At 46.3% G+C, this 22,756-nt stretch overlaps 1 protein-coding gene across 1 annotated transcript in view; it reads left to right on the top strand.

Annotated features, from left to right (window-relative positions):
* The window catches only part of APOLTP (apolipoprotein lipid transfer particle homolog), a 345,964-nt gene that overhangs the window by 13,324 nt on the left and 309,884 nt on the right, over positions 1-22,756 (top strand). The window contains exons 6-10 of the mRNA XM_088466926.1: positions 1,383-1,565; positions 3,884-3,975; positions 5,529-5,698; positions 7,488-7,647; positions 13,351-13,427. Of these exons, the coding sequence (XP_088323052.1) occupies positions 1,383-1,565; positions 3,884-3,975; positions 5,529-5,698; positions 7,488-7,647; positions 13,351-13,427 (682 nt within the window). The remainder of the gene's footprint in view (positions 1-1,382; positions 1,566-3,883; positions 3,976-5,528; positions 5,699-7,487; positions 7,648-13,350; positions 13,428-22,756) is intronic.

Genomic DNA, 22,756 nt, shown 5'->3' with positions numbered 1-22,756 from the left:
GATAACTTTTCACCACTGAATAGGTGGCGAAAAAAAAGTGCAGAATTGGGGTTTAGGGGTGCAGGCTTAAAAAAAATAGCCTGCACCCCTGGGAATGTCATAAACTGTGTCAAAAAAGGTAAAAAAAAAAATTAGTGACACCCCAAAAAAATTATTTAAAAATTTGGGTGAAAAAATATAATAAAATGGAAAAAAGTGTTTAAAAATAGGGAAATAGGTTCAGGGCTATTCTGCAAGTATGCGGCAGGTGTTTTCTAGTATAGGCTATTAGCGGCAGATGCATTTTTGCAGAATTTTTAAAAAATTACTTTAGGGACATAAAAATATTCTAGTACCCATTTTCATGTACCCCAGATTTGATGGGACCACTTAAAAAAAATGAAAAAAATAACCTAAGTGCTCTTCTGCATCACTTCTTCAATGTCGGAAAAAAAACCACCTGCCGCGGCTCTTTAAAACCCTGACTTTCATTTGCAGGCTAAAACGGTGGTACCCATAGTGATCCCCCATGTTTTGACAGCCTTAGGGGTTCCTACAATTTATTCCAGGTAAATCCCGTTTATTTTTGCCGATCCTATTTCGCCGGCTCCCGTTTTCGTAGCTTTTTAATTGAATACGGGGATAAAGTGGGCGTGCGCCAGATTCTTTATCCCAGGAAAATCAGCGATGTAGAGCGAAAAGTCCAGCACAGAATTTTCGTTCCTATATTGAATACCCCTCATTGTGTCTTATTGGAGTTGTTGAAAGCGGTAGCGCACAAAGACGCTGAACCGCTCACATAGGAGGCCACCTGCTATCAGGGCCGTAACTAGTGATGTGCGACCGGTGCTGTCGCACTAAGAGCCTGATTCAGCTTGGATAGCAATTACATCTGCATATCCTAATGTAACGTAGCTGCTAATATATGCAGATGCAGCCACAACCATACCCGTGCATAGAGACACCCACTCCTGCCTTCTCTTCTGCGAGCACACACGCAGACCAGCATACACATCGGGAACATCGGCCACCATCAACCATTTGTGGCTAGTCTGACCTGTCTCTAATTCTGCGAGTCTCTGCACACTGTGTAGGTGATCCAATTGGCTAAATTATCGATGCCCATTAAACGGCGTCCAAATGGTTGGACACACCTGCGATTTAAGATCATCCCCCCATCACCTCCCCCAAACGCTTACTAGCCATCTGTCATTTCTGCTTGTGCTCTGGCTTGCAAACACACATTGCGATTGCACCCATGAACTATTCTGCATATGCACAGGATTAAACTTTGGCTGCAATGATGTTTGCAGTTGCGATCCAAGCTGAATCAGCCCCAAAGCGCAGATGCTCTGTTGGCGGCACCGTCGCCCTAGTGCTTCATTTTTGTTTTCTTTTGACAGTGCTTCACTCCAGCTCTCTGCCCAAATGGGGGTCATTGGAATAGTGGGGAAAATTGGTCTGACGTGGGTAACTGGCATAAGGACAATGAGCAGTTTGGATGGGGGTATTCACATGAAGCGGGGACAGGATCTGAAAATTTTCCTGAATACACCAGAAGAGTCTATGGAAATACTTGACTTCAGGTGAGATTTGCAAGATTCTGTACTTAGTGTTTTTATTTAACACAGTGTTGGTATATATATATATATATATATATATATATATATATATAACTTCATGAATGTTTTATTTCACTGACGAGTTCTGTAAAAAAAACCTCATATGCTAAATTCCTCAGCTCATGAAACATCCACTCACCAGAAAACTATGCAATAGAAAGTATACTGATACATCTATAAAATTATTTTTCATGCATATAGATATAGTTTGAAGGAGCTCATATGCAAGAGGGTTTCCAGGCAACTGGAAACCCCTTTCCCCGAGCAGTGGCTGAAATCATGACAACAATTGCTGTAGTATATTATAAGATTGTACCAGTGGCAGCAGCTTTTTCGACCAAGTTAGCTGTATGTGTGGTTTTGAGCGGTCAATCAGTGCACCAGAACTGAAGGACTAGGAAGCAGCTCCAGCAAGAACAGACATGCGTCTTTACATGAAGTGAGAAAATGTGTCCTTAGAAACTTCTATTCTGTCTCATGTTTAACCTTTTCCTGACCACTTATGTTATTTATATGAATGTGTGATACAGAAATAATTTTTTTAATTAAAACTGTATTAGAAGACCAATGTGTACATATATGTTCAGGGCCAGTGCTAGGTTCTTCTGCGGCTCCTCCAGACTCCTGGACATGCCTTAATGCAGGGGTAGCCAAACCGAAACTCGAGATCCCCTAACAGTTCATGTTTTCCGCACCACCTGTGAATCTGTAGAATGTGTCACTTAGAAATGAATGCACCACATGTTAAAATGTGACAGTTAGCAGGGACGTGCGGTGAGGTCAATGGCTGGGGAGGCACTGGCTAGTATCAGAGTAATGTCGTGCTGGGTACACATCATATAGCTTTGCACAGAAGGTGCCAATCCCTGTATAGTGACGAGGTGCCAACTACTGGTGTCTGCAGGGAAACCCCCTATCCTATTACACAGTGATTTATAGGCCCCCAGACAGTATCTTTTTGTCCACAGCAGACCTTCCTCACATTTTTATCCATTGTGTATTTCCTCTGTCTGCATATTCCAATTTCCTACCCTACTCAGTGCTGCTGCTGCTGAGCTCCGATGCTTGAGTACTCCCTGGATTGGTCACCTGATCGTATCCAGAAAAAAAAGAAAAAGTAGGCTCTTTTTGTGGGACACTCTTATATTTTGTGAAATGATTAAAATTAAACTTTTATTATAGTCCTTTAAAATAATTCCCAAAATACATATACAACACAAACAATACAAACAAAATATATCGAGTCAAAATTAATGTGTTACAATATTTCCGTGTTCTGGAAACTGAATCAGATTCTATAGCATATATATAAAGGTATGGCGTCTGATACGCTCTACAGGGATCTAATAGATCTAGAACCCTGAGTCCTTGTCTATTAATCAGTGCAGTTTAATTTCATATGAGCACACTTGTAACACAGTATAGAACAAAGGGCGAAAATATAAATAAATGATGACATAGAACACTCAGTGTTCATAAAGCTCAGATATACAACCCTGTATTGAGTACATAGGGTAAATATTTTGCTCCACAATTGTAAATGTCATGATAATATTTCTCAATGGGGCATATTCAGATGATATAACATTAATAGTAATCCAGTAATATGGTATATGTCCCACACACTCATTTATCTGTATATGTGATAGTATTTAAGCATTGGTCTGATCTCCTGTGGGAAATAAGAAGAAAATAATTCCAAAAAATAATAGTGTCCCAAACTAACACAAATGCTACATGTATCATATGCACTGTTTGCAAGATGCAGACAGCCCTTTATGCATATGGCCTATAAGCGACACCATGACACTCTGCTATTTACTCTTACATCTGGCCTATTGTCTTTCAAATAGGCTGACCAGTTGTTGATGCCCATTCCCTGAAGAAACATACAGTATGTGCTTGGTTCTCAATTATTATAAGGGGTAAATTTACTAAAGTGATAGTTTTTAGAAGTGAGTTTTAGAAGAGATGTTGCCCATAGCAACCAATCAGATTCTACTTAACATTTAACTAGCACCTTCTAGAAGATAATAGCTAGAATCTGATTGGTTGCTATGGGCAACATCTCTTCTAAAACTCACTTCTAAAAACACTCACTTTGCCCCTTAGTGTCAGCACTATAACAGTCACGTTGGGTGCTACTGAGGTTATTATATGTTTACTACCTTATCTATCACAACATAGATTCGTGTGCATCTCTACTTTCTTTGGTATTACAAATGCAAGTTTTTCTTCATTATGTACCAGTATGTTAAAAGAAAAAAATATTCTTCTACCAGCTCCCATTTATACTTTATAACACCAGATGGTCTGGAGAAAATGAAAAGTCCCATTGGTCAGATTGAAAGAAAATCCTGCGTGAATGAGGAAGGTAAGTGCAGAGCTGACCAATACAATTGTACAAGCCAGAGCTTTAGTCGTTAGTAATCGAATTCCTGCTCTTTTTAATTATAATCTTGCTTATGGACAGCATAAGCGCTCTACCTATAAGCGCCTGGAATGGTTTGCTCTGTGCTAGTCAGCTACTGGGCCAGAGGTTTGTATGTACCTCCACCCCCCGGCCTGGCACTGCAACATATTAAGGGGTATATTTATCAAAGTTCGTTTTTGCATTTGATTTGATGTTCGATTTAGCTCAAATCGAATCAAATCAAATGTAGAAATCCCTCATCAAGTCCCACATTTACTAAAATCAGTTTTTAGAAGCCATTTCTAAATCGAATTTGATTTGGTTCGATTTTGAACAGTAATTTGATATTCGATTTTGCATGCCCATGTACAAATTGAACACCAAAAACTAACTTCAAATCCTCAAGTTAATAGACCTGCTTTATACTTGTGATTTTAGCATAAGCAAGTATAATTGACACATATGCATGCACAGATCAGTGAGACCTAGGGGTACCCTGTATTTAGCACAACCAGCACTGGGTTCAGTGAGCCAATCCTAGTTTTGGAAATACAGGCGACTAAATGAGTGGGGATCCCCTGTATTTTCCATAACCAGCACCTGACTATTTCTAGTGGGGGTGTAATGTCACAGCCAAGGGTACCCTTTCACCCTGTCCCCTGGCCAAAGTATTACACCTGACCGCTAGTTAATCCAGGCCTGGGGACCCTGGGTAGGTGGGGGACTCCCTAATAAAGGGTCCCTCTCTCCAGGGCACCCCAGGCCTGGGCTGATAGCCCGGGGCTGTCCCCAGCACCCATGGCCGGTGTATGCTGGGTTGATTGTGTGTAAAAAAAAGATATAATAACATTGTCTTTTGCAGTAGAACTAGAGGTCCCAGCAAGCCTCCCTGCATGCTGGTACTTGGAGACTCACAAGTACCAGCATGCAGGGCATTAAGGGCCCGCTGTTACCTCTAGTTCACCTGTAAAATAAATATTGAAATAAAGACAACATTCACACACCAAGAAAGTATAAGTTTATTACACACATACTCAACTACAATCCCTGGACACGTCCTCTTCTCCATGTAGGCATCCACGTCTTCTTAAAACAAAAAAAACAGAAGTCCCAACTCACAAACTTAGTACCGTCCTCTAAGGACGGTACTTCCCGAATGACAGCTCACCCACTGCATTTACATTAGAAATGCCTGGGCTGAGCGTTAATTAGCTGACAGAGGCGAGCCTCCGCCTTTCTCAGTCAATGAAAGGTTCCCACCATTAACTTTAATGGTGAAAAGCGCTAGGTTTCTAAAGGTTACCTAGCGGTCCTCACCATTGAAGTCAATGGTGGGAACCATTATTTGGCTGAGAGAGGCAGAGGTTCATCTCTCTCAGCCAATGAACATTCAGCCCAGGTATTTCTAAGAGAAATGCTGCGAAGACCAAGGCCCAAAACCCCCCTACGTAGGACATGCATTTCACCTTGCCCTATACTGATGAATTACTTTTTATGATTTATTTCCTCCACAGTATCCAGACTTTTGGGCTGGCAGCCCTGTCTGGAAGTGTCTTTTCCCGATGGTGAAAATGTCTTGCCATTCCCATTGTCTGGACCAGCAAAAGCATTATTCAAATTAAAAAAACATGACAAAGGGCTGCAACAGTATCTCCTAGAAGCTTCTTACAACCATGTGTCACAGGTACCAGTGCATTTTATGTTCAGTAAGAAATACAATATAACGACCGCAACTTCTTCATGTCCACATTCTGTTAATCACGGACATCACTTGACTCATATGTTGAGGCCACTGAGTGTATGGACAAGCAGCCATCTCGCCAGAGCTTTTCATATAAGAAGTCTCAGAGTGTTTGAATTTAATTTTCTGTTGCTTCTCCAATATAAAATATTTATACTGTCCAGGCATTAGGGGCCTCATTCAGAGGCTTTCGGAGGATGCAAGCGGTCGCTCAGAAACTGGGCGGCTGCCTGCATCCTGACCGGCCGCCTCTGTTTCGGTCGTTAGGCTGTGGGTTTACACCCACAGCTCTAACGACCACTAGGGTGATGGTCGCGATGGTCAAGGACCATCGCGACCATCGGGGCTTACGACGAGACCCTAGGGTAGGGTCTCACTTGTCGTAAGCCCCGGAGAGCTTCTGGCTCTGTCAGAGCCGGAAGCTCTCCACTGACATCACTAGTGTCCCATGGGAACGCCTCCGTTGGGGCTGCCACCCCCCCGGCCCGCCTTCCAAACGGGGCGAGCTGTCAATCAACATCGACAGGTCGCCCCCTTTGGAAAGAGACCCGCTACGACAGGCGCTGTCGGTCGTAGCGGGTCTCACGCATGCACACGAAGGAGCCGGCTCCCTCGTGCGCATGCGCACTGGGCAAACATCGTAGACCGTACGGCCGCCTCTGAATGAAGCCCTAGGTGTGAATATTAATAAGTGAATATTACAGTTTCATTTTAAATCTGGCTAAAGTTAAAAGTTAAAATGCTGTGTGAATCCAACACCAATTTATATCAAATAAAATGTATTTTTATAATAATGTTATTGTAACGTTGCATCATGTGTCAACAGGAAATGTGGCCAGCTTTGCTGAGGGTCTAGACCAGAAGAGCTGCTGATGAAATCAGTGGTTAAGTTGTTTATGGGGAGAGTCTTTTACCCAATATTAGTTGGCTGTCTAGCATTATTCTGTATAAGAAATGTACATTTTAACCCCACAACTAATAAGGATAACTTGTAGGAAGTTATTAGGTATAAAGATCATTTTGCTACATGCATACTTGTAATGGCATCCAATGACTTCAGGAAACTGGGCATCACTGCACAAATGAGATGGCCTGGTTCTAATTAAGATCCAGACTGGCATGAAATGACCAGGTCTCCAATAAACTAAATTAGTCAAATAAGGTGCAATCCAGATGCCACAGTAACATTAATATAGCTTCCATAATGGTACATGCTCTAATATAGGCTTGGATGTCAAGGACATCTCAGTTTGTAATATATTATTCAATATTTTTTTTTTTAATTAATACATGAAAATGGTAAAAAAATATCTCCTATATATACACGCACTGTATTTTTTTTCACATAAAAATACCAAAACAGCCATTAAAGTATACATGTTTAGTGATTCTGCAAATGTTAGAAGTTTCTGAATAAAACTAATAACATATACATAACAAATTAAATTAATTTAGTAAAAGTAATTTTAAAAAAATCATGAAAAAGTGCTTTTTAGAAATATATTTACCTTATAAAATGCTCATCAATTAAAGAGATATTTATTCAACTATGGTATCAAAATACAGTCCAATTTGCTACCCTGTAATGTAAACATGAGAAAAATGGTGATGTCTTCTGAGGTGCAAATTTGTCTCAGGAAACCTTATTTCCTGTCAAAATGTGAGTTAATTACTGTATATCTTATATGACTATGTTCTATTACTGCATTCTATCTATGTATTAATCTTTCAGAAAGATAGCTGGTTGCCAAATGAAGCCACATTGCACTTTTTCATGGGAACTCCAAAATCTGATTTCAAAAGGGATGTTGGAATTGACCTGTATTACAACATCAATCTTAGGAAATTCAGACTGAAACTTCTACATCCAAAAAAGAAATTTCAGATGGACGGTAGGTTAAATGGCATGATATATTATTATATTATATTATATTATTAATATGTATGTTTTCTGGGCTGATTTACTTTCAGTAATAGGATTTTGAAGGTGAAGTATCTTTTAAAGCAGCAATCCCATATAGTGTTTTTTCTTTCTTTAAATATCATCTTACAGTAAGGGGTAAATTTACTAAAGTGAGAGTTTTTAGAAGTGGAGATGTTGCCCATAGCAACCAATCAGATTCTAGTTAACATATAATTAGCACCTACTAGAAGATAATAGCTAGAATTTGATTGGTTGCTATGGGCAACAACTCCACTTCTAAAAACTCTCACTTTAGGAAATTTACCCCACTAGTATCTTTTAAGTCTGAAGCTTTTTTGACTGTCCATCTACAATATAATATCTCCTTTTCAAAATCTTTCTGGAGGAGAGACAAGTATGGTAGTTATGGCCCTATTTACTACAATCCGCATTGGGAATGCAGATTGTAGTGTGATATCACTGGGATCAGGGGCTGGCTGGCAACTTTTAGCCTGGGGGGCAAATGCATGCAGGCGGCCCTGGCAGAGGAGTAGCGTGTAACCAGGGTGTCCGAAGAATATGCGTGCTATGGTGCCCCCCCCCCCTCAAGTGTTCCAGGGAGGAGGCGGGTCCATATGGGATTAATGTAAGGTAAAAATAAAGATTTAAAGATTAGGGCAGATCCCTGTCGTAGTGCCCATATGCAGTGCCCCCGTGTGCCACAGGAGAGAAAACACCTTATGCAGGCCTCCAGTAGTGCCCCCAGTAGTAGTCCCCCCCTTGTAGTGCCCCCAGTAGTAGTAGTCCCCCCCTTTGTAGTGCCCCCAGTAGTAGTAGTCCCCCCCTTTGCAGTGCCCCCAGTAGTAGTAGTCCCCCCCTTTGTAATGCCCCCAGTAGTAGTAGTCCCCCCCTGTAGTGCCCCCAGTAGTAGTCCCCCCCCTTGTAGTGTCTCCAGTAGTAGTAGTCCCCCCTTGTAGTGTCCCCAGTAGTAGTAGTCCCCAGTAGTAGTAGTCCCCCACCCCCCTTGTAGTGTCCCCAGTAGTAGTAGTCCCCCACCCCCCTTGTAGTGCCCCCAGTAGTAGTAGTCCCCTCCCCCTTGTAGTGCCCCCAGTAGTAGTCCCCACTTGTAGTGCCCCCAGTAGTAGTAGTCCCCCCCTTGTAGTGCCCCCAGTAGTTGTAGTCCCCCACTCCCCTTGTAATGCCCCCAGTAGTAGTAGTTCCCCCCTTTGTAGTGCCCCCAGGAGTGCCAGACCCCCCCCCCAGTAGACCCCAGTAGACACACATAATATAAAAAAACAAAATTAAAAAGAAACATTTACCTGAATCCCTGCTCCCGCCGCTGCCATCTGCTCCTCCGTCTGTCCTCCCGGGCCGGGCCGCTCTGCACTATGGGAGAGACGTCATATGACATCATGAAGTCTCTCCCATTGCCCACTGCGGGAGCTGGAAGATGGAGCGGCTCCCGCAGTGGGCGCAGCAGCTAATGAGAGTCTGACAGACTCTCATTGGCTGCTGCTTACAACAAGCACACAGCTGCCGGAGCCGGCGGCTGTGTGTTTGTCAGTGTAGCGCTGACCGAACTCCATCCGGTCAGCACTACACACGCGGTGCAGTCTGTGTCACAGTGACACAGACTGCACCGGCCCGCGGCCCGCATGACGCTGCGGCCGGGGGGCACATGGCACCCTGCCCCCCGGCCCAGCCCGCCACTGACTGGGATTTAATATAAATCCCTTGCAGGGACAGAGCTTGCAATAAAGCTCTGTCCCTGCGAAGGGATCGGTATGATTTACCGCCGGCTGCATCCCGACAGCGGAAGCCCGCAGAGGTGAAGATCCCGACAGCAGGTAAGGTGAGTACAAACTAACCTAACCCCCCCTAACCCTCCCTTAGGGGTGCCTAACCCTAACCTCCCACTAGTGCCTAACCCTAACCCCTCTCTAAGTGCAAACCAAAACCCCCCCTTCCCCGCTGCCTAAACCTAAGTCTCCTGGGAGGGTGCCTAACCCTAACCTTCCCCCGGGGTGCCTAACCCTAACCCTCCCGGGGGAGCTGCCTGGCCCTAGGTCCCCCCCTGGAGCCCCTAACCTTAACCCTCCCTCCTGCAGCTGTCCGCACCCGGCAAATGACAGTCGTCGGGATTTAGACACCTTTCATTAGACCCTTGCCAGGATTAGACAGTATTTTTCGCAAGAAATAATGTGACAAGTGCCCGCGCATGCGCCGACCAGCCACCACTAAGCCCCCCATCGCTAAGCCCCGCCCCCTGCGATTGCGACCCCCCTCCCTTAATTACACTTACCTCCTATTTTTTTTTTCACTATTTTCTTTTTATTTAGCAGCGATCAGTGGGCCTGATACAGACCCGGTCGCAAGCGCTGTGCGCTCGCAACCGGGTCGATGGTGGCCCAGAGCGCATGCGCACGACGGAGCCGACTCCGTCGTGTGCATGCGCGAGACCCGGATAGCGCCGGGCAATCCGTCGCTCCAGGTCTCGCACCAAAGGGGGCGTGCTGTCGATGTTGAGTGACAGCACGCCCCCTTTGGTGGGTGGGCCAGGTGAGTGGCTGCCCAGACGGAGGCGTTCCCATGAGAACGCCTACCGTCTGGGGGCGGCCCCACTGTTTGAGCTGAAAGCTCTCTGGGGCTTGCGGCCACGAGACCCTACCACAAGGGTCTCATCGCAAGCCCGATGGTCGCGATGGTCTTGACCATCGTAACCATCATCATGGCCGCTCGCTATAGCTGTGGGTGGTCACCCACAGCTATGCGAGTGGCCAGGAGGCCGCTCTTAAAAAAAAAAAGACCGGCCCTGATTCAGAGCGAGCGCTCTATCAGAGCGACCGGCTCTGAATCAGGGCCAGTGTGTGGTCTGTGTAAACCACACAGCTGATCACTGGGGCCAGCTCCGGGCTCTGCTCTGCATGTTAGAGCGGAACATGAGTCCGGTAACTGGGGGAGACCCTGGATAACACCACCTCTACGTGGTGTTATTATCACAGGGCTTTCCCCGATATTTTTTTCACAATTTATTTTTAGTAACCACCAGACAGATCGGATTTCCCATAATAATTATGGGAAATGCAATCTGATTAGTACAAATATGTGATAATTAGGGCTTGGAGTAGAATTTTACGAATTCTACTCCAATTTCCCTACAGGGGTATAGTCAGAATTGATTTTTTTACATAAAATATATGGAAACTATGATTTCCGTATTTTCTATGTAACTCTCCTATTCAGCAATGGGATAATGGAGAAGATAACGCAATTATCTTCTCCACTAATTCAAATCTCGCTGAGTACCGCATTCAGCAAAGCAAAAAGTGTTAAATCATTCGATAAAAATGTCCTTTATATAACGCCATTTCAGAATAGAGTTATATGAGGAAAATACTTAAATATCCCAAAAACTGCAGGGACAGAGGGACATTTTGTTGTGACGATGTTGCCAGATAATATTCTGGGCAACATCGTCACTGTTACTGAATAGACCCCTTAGTAACTTTAGGTGACACTAAAATAATGTTAAAAGGGTGTGAAAACACCCCTTTTCACTTTATTTTAGTAAAAATAATGATAATAGAGCCCATAGTCACAATCACACTCAGCTGGAATGCATTTGTGTGTTAGTAGTTAAGAACCTCTCTGTCTGTACTACTAGTTCCTGTTTACAGGTCACTGATGTAACAGCAGCAGTATTCCATAGCTGCCATTTACATACGTCTAAGGGTTGTGAGCTGTGTAGATAGTATTCCATAGCTGCCATTTACATACGTCTAAGGGTTGTGAGCTGTGTAGATAGTATTCCATAGCTGCCATTTACATACGTCTAAGGGTTGTGAGCTGTGTAGATAGTATTCCATAGCTGCCATTTACATACGTCTAAGGGTTGTGAGCTGTGTAGTTAGTATTCCATAGCTGCCACTTACATACGTCTAAGGGTTGTGAGCTGTGTAGATAGTATTCCATAGCTGCCATTTACATACGTCTAAGGGTTGTGAGCTGTGTAGATAGTATTCCATAGCTGCCATTTATATACGTCTAAGGGTTGTGAGCTGTGTAGATAGTATTTTATAGCTTCCTTTTACATACTTCTATGAGTTGTGAGCTGTGTAGATAGTATTCCATAGCTGCCATTTACATACTTCTATGAGTTGTGAGCTGTGTAGATAGTATTCCATAGCTTCCATTTACATACTTCTATGAGTTGTGAGCTGTGTAGATAGTATTCCATAGCTGCCATTTACATATGTCTAAGGGTTGTGAGCTGTGTAGATAGTATTTTATAGCTTCCTTTTACATACTTCTATGAGTTGTGAGCTGTGTAGATAGTATTCCATAGCTGCCATTTACATACTTCTATGAGTTGTGAGCTGTGTAGATAGTATTCCATAGCTTCCATTTACATACTTCTAAGAGTTGTGAGCTGTGTAGATAGTATTCCATAGCTGCCATTTACATATGTCTAAGGGCTGTGAGCTGTGTAGATAGTATTCCATAGCTGCCATTTACATACTTCTATGAGTTGTGAGCTGTGTAGATAGTATTCCATAGCTACCATTTACATACTTCTATGAGTTGTGAGCTGTGTAGATAGTATTCCATAGCTTCCATTTACATACTTCTAAGAGTTGTGAGCTGTGTAGATAGTATTCCATAGCTGCCATTTACATACTTCTATGAGTTGTGAGCTGTGTAGATAGTATTCCATAGCTTCCATTTACATACTTCTATGAGTTGTGAGCTGTGTAGATAGTATTCCATAGCTGCCATTTACATACGTCTAAGGGTTGTGTGCTGTGTAGATTGTAGAAAGTCTCTGTGATCATGTGATGACAGGGTAGGGAGAGGATAAGAATAATCAGCTATAGGAAAGATATATTATATGACAAAATAGATAACTGTGATATGATAGAACTGTTAATAAAGATAAATAAATGGCACTTCATCATACAGAAAATATGAGCACTACGTCTCTCTATTCCCATTGACATGTATCAGAGCCCTCCCTACTCCCTAACCTGCAGTTCTCCCCACTGTCTCTGGTGCAAAGAAACTACTGTGTATACTTGGCTACTCTCTTTGAGAATCTGGGAGATTCTGAATTTCAGGAAAATTTCCGGGACTCCCAGGTGAATATAGTAGACGAGATTCCCAGACTTATCTGGCACTTATTGCACAATACTGTGATAGTGAGATCCATGATACCACTTTTCCACACCTCCCACATGAACATCCCCTTCAGGAGACCTTTAAAAAAAATCAGCAAGTATGAATTAAGCAAAGGAAATTACCAGAACCTTCACTACTCTCATATAGGCATGGACATAGACCATTGATGTTTAACAACCATTGATGTTTGACAACCATCGATGGTTAACTATTTAAGCAGTGTGATTGACAGTCAGGGAGCATTTGTGTGTGGTAATGGGGAGTGGCATCAAAGAATGCAGGCGCGTCACAGCCATTTAAGGGACATGTCACATCCTGTGTCTTCTATCCTGTACGCAAGGAAAAGTTATCTCGCATCTCAGTTTCAGTGCCCATTCTATGACATTTGCATATTTTCACACAGCAGCTGCGTAAACAGACGCAGCAGTAGCAGCATTAGCATACATCTCTGAATCAGGCCCTGAGGTAATTAGATTCTGAGTAGCTCCATCACTTATGTTATATTTTTATTCCACAGGGAAAATTGAGTCTTCCAGGAATTCTAGAAATGGACACTTGGAATTAATTGTGGATGACAAAATATATTATATTAAGGTACAGTCTATTTTAATATTATATTTATTTTCATACAGCTGTAATGTATTTTTTCTGTCTTCCGCCACCACCTCCTCTTTTTCTTCTCTCCACTCTCTCTGCCCCCCAAAACTTTCTCCATACCTCTCTCCCCCTTTTCTCTCTCCTCCCCACTCCAACGCTTTCTCCCCACCTCTCCTACTCCCTCCCCCACTGTCTCTCTATATCACCGCCCCCTCACTCCCTCCTCTGTTGTGATGACATCATTTTTTATCAACAGTCATTTTTTTTCTATATTGATATTTGTAAGATATGTGCAATAAACCAGACAAAAGTATGTTATTGATACTAGTTTAGGCGCAATTATCTACAATTTATGCAGCAGGTGGGTTGATACTTATAACAAGTAAAAACACAAATACTTGAGAAAACATCAATAATACGAAGAAAATAGTAAAAACCTAATCCAGCGCTAATTGTAGTTAGATGTTCTGTATATGAATAACCCAGAAAGGTGAAATGCAACCATATTCCAATTAGTAAAATAGGAATGACAAAATAGTGGTACATAAAAGATACCACATTTAATCATAAAAACACAAAGTATTTAAATAGCAAACAAATCATTGAACATATCAATTTTGCAAACATAAAATCTCTGGGTAAATCCTGTTTTCATCCCCTCATTGGCCGGTGGTGTGTGCAAACTGGTGGTGTAATTAATATACAGCACATCTAACTACAATTAGCGCTGGTTTAGGTTTTTACTATTTTCTAAGATATGTGCAATAGATGTGAGGGAAAAGTTTATATACTGTGATAAAGAGCACCAGTGCCAGAAGATGAGCAAACAATAGTGAATATTTATAAAGGCACAGATCATCAGCTACATAGAGAAAAGTAAGGCTTACTCCCTATCTTGGATACATCTGTGTCAGGTGTAGAATCTAGGAGAAAATGATAAATAATGAGAAAATGCTTGCCTACCGTATGGAGTACATGACTATCATTCTTAGTAATAGCTTAAAGTTATTTATTGAGACCTGGGAATGGTGAGCAACTTACAAACAATGGCCCTCATTCAGACCCACTCGCGAGCGGCTGTCCGCTCGCAAGTGGGTCGATGGTCCCCACTGCGCATGCGCACGACGGAGGGAGCTCCGTCGTGCACATGTGCGAGACCCGACGAGCGAAGCACTTTCCTTCGCTCGGAGTGTCTCATCAAAGGGGGCGTGCTGTCGATGGTGACTGACAGCACGCCCCCTTTGGTGGGCGTGCCTGCCAGACGTAGGCGTTCCCAAGGGAACGCCTACCGTCTGAAGCCGGCCCCACTGACATCACTAGTGATGTCAGTGGGAGTGATTTTGGCTCTGATAGAGCCAAAATCACTCCTGGCCTTGCGGTTGAAAAACCCAACCGCAGGCTTTTGCTCGCAGTTTCGATGGTCGCGATGGTCAAGACCATCGCGACCATCATCCTGCACGCTCGTATATGCTGTGGGTGGTGACCCACAGCTATACGAGCGTCCAGGAGGACGCTCCATATTAATGGAGGTGGGCCCTGATTCAGAGCGAGCGCTCTGGTCAGAGCGTCCGGCTCTGAATCAGGGCCAATATTCCCTTTCCTTTCTCTTGCTCTATTGCTCTAGCTCTCCTTTCTTCCCCTCCTTGTCACTCTTTCTTTCTCTCTCATATCTCCGTCAACCATTATATAATGCTAAAATCCCCTGATCGACAAACACCACTGTTTTGAAATCTCAACTATGCTAATGTTGCCTCCACAGTTTTTATCTGTTATGCATGCATGCTTCATTGTTTTGTTTGATAGTAAGTATAAAAAGAAAAGGCAGCTGTATTAAGCATGAATGCGCCACCACAAGATGTACTGTATATTGCCCTTTTTTTTGTTAACTCCAGAAAAAAATAATTGATGTTTCCTGGATAGCTGATATAGAGAAAATTACATATTTGTTAATAAATGATATAAATCAGCTTAGTTTTAATATGCAAATCAAATGTCCTCAGATTTGTTAGGGACAGGCCCTTACTGGTTAAGGGAACCACATGTGTCACTTATGTTATAGTGTTTATATATTACTTAGTCCAGAACAAGACCTATAATTGTACATTGAAATGTTATACATTTAAAATATAAAAAAGGTAGGTGATGCACCCTTATAGTGCAGTAAGTAGACATGTTTGGATACAATATTTCTGTTAACATAGGTTAACGTAGGTTAGGCATGTAATGTACAATACCAAGTGTACAATAAATCATGGTCTGTCTGAGAAGTGTCTGGTTCTGCCGGACTCCGATGTACACAGCTCAAGATATGCAATATATAGGAGCAGAGATAGCAATTTACAGTGTAGTAGATAAGTCACCCCCTAATACAGTATAAGCAAATACATACACATCAGCATAAATACATAGGGCCTGATTCACAGGTGGACGCAGTGGTGGCTGCGCCTTTTGCGCAACTGCGTCTGTCTCTATGCTAATGCCACCACTGATTCTTATCCTTCTGACATTCCCACTGGCAGCAGCACTGTTCTGTCTTGGTATTTAGACGCACCATCGGTCGCACCATCAAAGCTTGCACCAGACTCAATGGCAGGTGCAATGTTGCCATGTGAGCATGGGCTCCAGTGTCGTTGTCAGCGACCGCCTGCATCTGGCAAACTACCTTCATGTTGCTTCACCAGAATGCCCACTGAAATCCCCTGAGCGTGCCTTGAAAATCATTCTATGCCTCCCGGTGGTAACCATAGGGACACATGCGCAGTGCGACTCGGACGCATCCACAGACTGAAAACATTGGCTACTTGCCTCTTGATATTATCGGCTGTGGATAAAAGCAAAACAGATGCAGTACTACTTTACTGCCGGGTTGGGACCCAACTTGCCTAATGCGCATTCACGGTCATCGTGCCATGCATGTGAGCGTATAGGCTGCTGGAGAGGAATTTAAAAATGATGTTAGCTAGCGAGGCCAAGCTCAGGAAGGCTAAGCTTTTCTGAGCTTGGAGATTGGGCATTTTCGCAGTCTTAGTAGGAAAGTATGGGGACTGCTTTTGCAAGCAAAAACAGAGAGGCCACCACAGATAAGTCTGATATTGTGGTACCCGCATAATAGGTAGTCACTGTACCCCAGAAACAACCACTTTCAGAGGACTAACCACAAAGTAGTTTAAATAGACCCTTACAGAGTAGTCCAAGCTGCAAAAAGAGGCATGGGTAAACAAAATGTTGTTGTTTCTGCACCTTGGCCAGTGCTGTGTATAAGGGATGTGCAGTCAGAGTAGGCAGGGGAGGCAGAGCCTCCCCTATCATACTCCTGAGATTTGATATAAAAATTATTAGAATAATACAAAGAAGATAATTATAACTGATAAACATCTGCTTTGTTTATTGTAATCATTATATAATTAACACTCACCAGCTTTGTGGAGCTTCCTGGGACTGCAGGGAGACAAGAGATGAGGCAGCAACAGCTCAGCCTCGCTTCTGTATAGTCAGACACTGCATGCAGAGCTGGGGGTGGTGGCCACACTATGGGCAGTAAGCTGCACAGAAAGAGAGCTAATAGGGGCATGCCTATGAGTATGGGTGTGTGTGTGTCTTGAGCACTGATGGACACCTTGGATGTGTCATGTGACAAGTACACTGCAGTGTTTAGATATCAGAGCTCAGTCAGCAGCAGCAAGAGAAGACACAGTGATGCAGGTAAAAGAATCACTGGACACTGAAGCTTAGTGTAGTGAGGGGAGAGTTACAGTAAGTAGGGATTGAGACAGGCTCCCAGCACTCAGACCCATCTCCATGTGTACCTCCCCAGCTACACCACACGGCACTGCTGTGTATGTAGACTCCAATTATGTGGAAAGGCAATGGGGGATATAGGGAGTGAGAACTATCATTTTATTATGTACTGGCTAGGAGGGTATATATGGTTCATTTCTACTTCAGGGTCCATAGGGGGTCCACAGGGTTGACCTTGGGGGTTATAGCTGGAACAGGATCCATGGGCACCACACAGTTAAGCTTTTAGCTCCCAGGATGCACTTGGGTCCTCCTCTATACCCCGCCCCCGAGCCACAGGCACCCCAGTGTAAGCTGGTGCCCGGCCGGAGTCGGTCACCGCGCAGGGGGGCTGCAGGAGCAGCCCCCAAAAGCTTTTATTTTAAGTTAAATTTTATTTATTTTTAATCTATTTTTACTACAGACGGCAGCGAAGGGCTGTCTGTACAGACGCCCACGCTGCCGCTCTGATCCCCGACTGGCGCCGCGACGCCAGTACTGATCTGGGGATCGCGGCGGGAGGGCAGAGTCCGTACTAGCCGGACTCTGTCTACCTCCCAGGACTGCTGCCGGAGTCGCCGGGGATTCAGGTAAGCCGCGCATCGCTGGCTAGCGGCGGCGCGCGGAATGCCTTAAATGCAGTCCTTTAGCCTCCGGTCCGGGGGACAGACCGGAGGCTGCTGGCAGTGGCGGCGGGCCCCCCCCCATAACCCGTGGGACCACTAGACCACCAGGGATAACCGGCAAGCGGGAAGCCAGCATCCCTGGGGTTAATGGCCAGCCAGGGGAGGAAGCCTTCCCTGTCAGCGGCTCCTCCCCTCAGCTCAGCGCGCCTTTCAGCACGCAGTCTGGCGTCGCTGAGCTGCAGATTCCTCGGCCACTCCTCCTCTGAGGTCTCCAGCGGCCATTTTCCCAGTGGCAGCGCAGATCTCAGGGAGCACGCGGACCGGTCCCCCTGTGTACCTCTCCCCTGATTAAGGACAGCGTACACAGCACTATAGCCCTCCCAGACACTGAATCTGGGCAGGTTGATTGTAGTGTAAAGGTGCAGTGAGTATATCTTCCTGCATGGTATGTGACTTTTTGCTAGTGCTGCCTGTCTGTGCTTATTTTCCGCTTACTGTCAGCTTATACCTATCCCTTTACTTCTCCTACAAGCCCTGCAGGTGTGTGGGGGAGGGGCGTTTCTACTGACCTCACTTATATAGATCACGTATTTGTGAGGTCCGTCACATACAGTTGTGTGCTACTCAGTGCCATATTGTGGGCTGTTGTTCAGCACACCGGTGAGTGCGTTTTACTTCTACCCTGGTGCCAGATATATAATATATTCTGTTATGTCAGACGAGGAGGTTGAGCGCTCAGTGGCTCCGGTGTTGGCCTCCTGCGGACGCTGTTCTGCAGGAGTAGATAGGGAGGATTTGTCACAGGATGGCCTGTGTAGTCGATGCCAGGTGGCTCCTGGCCCATCCAGACCTTCTCTGGCGCAGGAACCACCGTGGGCGATGTTTTCTCAAGTGCTGGTGTCTATTGCGGACCGTCTGTCGGTCCCGACTGCTCTCCCTACTAGGGCGGTGCCCCAGCCGACCATCCCCCATTCCCCGGGTGTCCCGCAGTTATTGCGGAGTCCTCCTGGGTCTCAATCAGTTGGTCCCTTTGGGGGGTTGCCTATGTATATACAGGCTTCCCCTGTGCCGCAGCAGCCTGTGGTACCTTTTCAGGCCCCTATGGCGACGCCTCCACCATGGGTGGATGTGCTCTCCAACTCCGTGCAAAATTTGGCGGCCGCTTCCTCGGCTTTTCAGTCAATGTTGCAGACTGACATGCCTTCTAGGATTTCTAAACGCCCACTCATGGCACGGGCTGCTCAGGTATCGGACTCAGAGGGTTCCTCAGATGATGGGGAGGTCCCTGATGACACTGACTCGGACGCCTCGGTCCAGGAAATGGATACCAAGTCGTCCATTAATGTGCGAGCACTAGTTAGGGCGGTGCGAGCTATTCTTCTTATAGAGGATGAGGCACCGGTTCCTAGGTCGAAGTTTCCTAGTTTCAAAAAAACTAAGGTGGCTTCTGCGGTGTTTCCCCTGTCTGATCAGTTGACGGATCATATGGCGGTAGCTTGGCAGGCGCCCAGTAAGAGATTCCTTCCTCAGAAGCGGTTGGCTTCTAATTACCCCTTCCCTGAGGCACATTGTAAAAAATGGGAAACTCCACCGGTGGTGGATTCCCATGTCACCCGTTTAACTCGGGGCGCCACCTTACCATTACCGTCGATATCCTCGCTGAAGGATCCCACGGACAGGAAAGTTGAGACTTGCTTAAAGTCTATTTACTCCCTCTCCGGGGCGGTGGCCCGACCGTCCATGGCCATTTCCTGGGTGGCCAAGGCCATTGAGGGGTGGGCCAATGCATTGGAAGATACCTTCCCGGACGACGCTCCGGATGTCCAGCGGGCGTTGTTGGGACAAATGAGGGACGCCGCTTCTTACATTGGAGAAGCTTCTTTAGATGCTAGTCTGCTGACCTCGCGGGTATCGGCTGCAGCGGTGTCTGCCCGCCGATCCTTATGGTTGCGGTCCTGGAGAGCGGACTCTGATTCAAAGAAAGGTCTGGAGGCCTTACCTTTCAATGGGGAATTACTATTTGGTCCGGACTTGGACAAAATAGTGGACACCCTGGCTAAATCCAAGTCGGCCTTCCTCCCTTCGGCGGCACTGCCTGCTAAGGTTCGGAGTTCGGCTTTTCGTTCCTTTCGGGTTCAGGGTAAGGCGAAAGGTCAGTCCTTCCCGAGACAGTCTGCGAGTAAGACGGCCTCTAAACCCAAGAAGCAAGCCTGGAGTGCTCGGCGCCCTTCTTCCAAGCAGGAAGATAAACCTGCGGCCTGATGGGACGGGCCTCCCTCTGGGGGACCTCAGAGTGGGAGGCCGACTTCTTCTATTTGCCCAGTGCTGGCACAATACCACCACGGATGCCTGGGTTCGAGAAGTGGTCTCCCAGGGGTACGCCCTGTCTTTTCGGCACAGACCACCCCACCAGTTTTTCTGCACAAGTCCTTCTCAGGACAAGACCAAGGCGTTACAGGTTCAGGAGGCTATAGAGTCCTTGCTGAAAGCAGGGGTCATTGTTCCCGTTCCTCTATCACAACGAGGGACGGGGTATTATTCGTCTCTGTTTCTGGTGCAGAAACCCAATGGTTCTCATCGCCCTATCCTCAACTTGAAGTCTCTGAACAAATTCCTCAGAGTTCCCAAGTTCAGGATGGAAACGTTACGTTCCATCATTCTGGCGATGGAACCGGGGGATTACATGGTGTCCCTGGACATCCAGGACGCCTACCTCCATGTTCCGATAGCATCTTCACACCAGCGGTATCTGAGGTTCGCTATCCTTCAACACCACTATCAGTTCCGGGCGCTACCCTTTGGTCTCTCCACGGCACCGAGGGTGTTCACGAAGATTATGGCGGTCATGGCCGCACATCTTCGGAACCAGAATGTACGGCTGCTGCCGTACCTGGACGACCTCCTGTTGCTGGCGAGCTCCCCGGAGGTACTGCTTCAACATCTCCACCTGACGATCGCTTGCCTGCAAGCACACGGGTGGTTGATAAATTGGAAAAAGTCCTCCCTGATTCCATCACAGCGGATGGTTCATTTGGGAGCCCTGCTGGATTCGCGTCAGCAAAGGATCTTCCTGACTCCGGAGAAGGTCGCCTCACTACAGCTGCGGATACGCAGTTGCCTGAGCCGTTGCCGCCTGTCGGTCCATTCGGCTATGAGAGTTCTGGGGTCCATGGTGTCGACATTCGACATGGTGGAATTTGCCCAGTTCCATTCCCGGCCCCTGCAGGGGCTGATTCTATCAGAATGGAACGGGTTACCTCACCGGATCCGCTCTCAGGTGCTGGTGTTGTCTCCGGACGTTCGGCTATCTTTGGCTTGGTGGCTTCAGACAGCTCATCTGGTCGAGGGGCGCCCATTTTGGGTCCCGGACTGGGTCCTGCTCACGACGGATGCCAGTCTCCGGGGTTGGGGGGCAGTGACCGGCTCTTTGTCGCTTCAGGGTCGTTGGTCAGCGGAAGAAGCACTTCTCCCCATCAACATCCTGGAACTGCGGGCAGTATACAAGGCCCTGCAGTCGTCCGGCCCCGCTCTTCACGGAAGGGCGGTACAGGTGCAGTCCGACAACGCCACCACGGTGGCGTATATCAATCACCAAGGCGGAACTCGCAGTCAGGCAGCGATGTCGGAGGTGTCTCGTATCCTGTCTTGGGCGGAGGGTCACATTCCAGTGATCTCGGCGGTCTTCATCCCCGGAGTCCTCAATTGGGAGGCGGACTTCCTCAGCCGTCACGACGTGCATCCCGGGGAATGGTCGCTTCACCCAGAGGTGTTTCAGCTACTCGTGGACAGGTGGGGACTGCCGGAGCTGGACTTGATGGCCTCCCGTCACAATCACAAGTTGCCCGTTTACGGGTCAAGGACAAGAGACGCAGGTGCAAGTCTGGTGGACGCGCTGTCGCTGACATGGACGTTTCACCTGGCGTATCTGTTTCCTCCGATATCCCTGCTTCCTCGGGTTCTGCGGAAATTCAAGCAGGACGGCGGCATGCTCGTGCTGGTAGCTCCGGCCTGGCCCAGACGTCCTTGGTACTCCGATCTGAGGAGCCTCTCCATCGACGTTCCGTACCTTCTTCCTCAACGTCGGGACCTGTTGTCTCAGGGGCCCTGCCTTTACCCGGATCTGGGTCGGCTGTCTTTGACGGCGTGGCTCTTGAGACAGCCGTCTTGAGGTCTCGGGGCTTCTCCAGTTCGGTTATTGGTACGATGCTCAGGGCACGCAAGCCTGCTTCAGCACGGATTTATCACAGAGTGTGGCACACTTACTTTCAGTGGTGTGAGTCCAGACTTTATGATCCTCAGGTGTTCCGAGTTTCTAGGATCTTGGAATTTCTTCAGTCAGGATTGGATCTCGGCTTACGCCTTGCATCTCTGAAGGTTCATGTGTCCGCCTTGTCCGTGTGGTTTCAACGGCGGATTGCAATACTACCAGACGTTCACACCTTTTTCCAAGGTGTTATCAGGATCCAGCCTCCCTTTGTGCCTCCGGTGGCTCCTTGGGACTTGGCGGTGGTGCTACGGGTCCTGCAGGGTCCTCCGTTTGAGCCTCTTGAGGCGGTGGAGCTCAAGTGGCTGACATTTAAGACGGTTTTTCTCCTGGCAATTGCTTCGGCCAGGAGGGTGTCTGAATTGGGGGCGCTTTCCTGTCGCCCTCCTTTCCTAATTTTTCACCAGGACAGAGCGGTGCTCCGCACTCGTCCTGAGTTTTTGCCCAAAGTGGTCTCGAAGTTCCATATTAATCAGGAACTTGTTGTGCCAGCTTTTCAGTCCCCTGATCTTTCAGCTGGTGAGACTTCCTTAGATGTGGTCCGGGCGCTTAGAATTTATGTAGACCGGACGGCTTCGGTTAGGAAGTCTGATTCCTTGTTTATCCTCTTTGGTTTTCACAAGAGGGGTTGGCCTGCCAACAAACAAACGTTAGCCCGT

This window comes from Taudactylus pleione, unplaced genomic scaffold (assembly GCF_031769625.1).
Source record: "Taudactylus pleione unplaced genomic scaffold, aTauple2 ptg000066l, whole genome shotgun sequence".
In the NCBI taxonomy this organism is placed as follows: Eukaryota; Metazoa; Chordata; class Amphibia; order Anura; family Myobatrachidae; genus Taudactylus; species Taudactylus pleione.
This window is presented reverse-complemented; position numbering and strand designations above follow the sequence as displayed.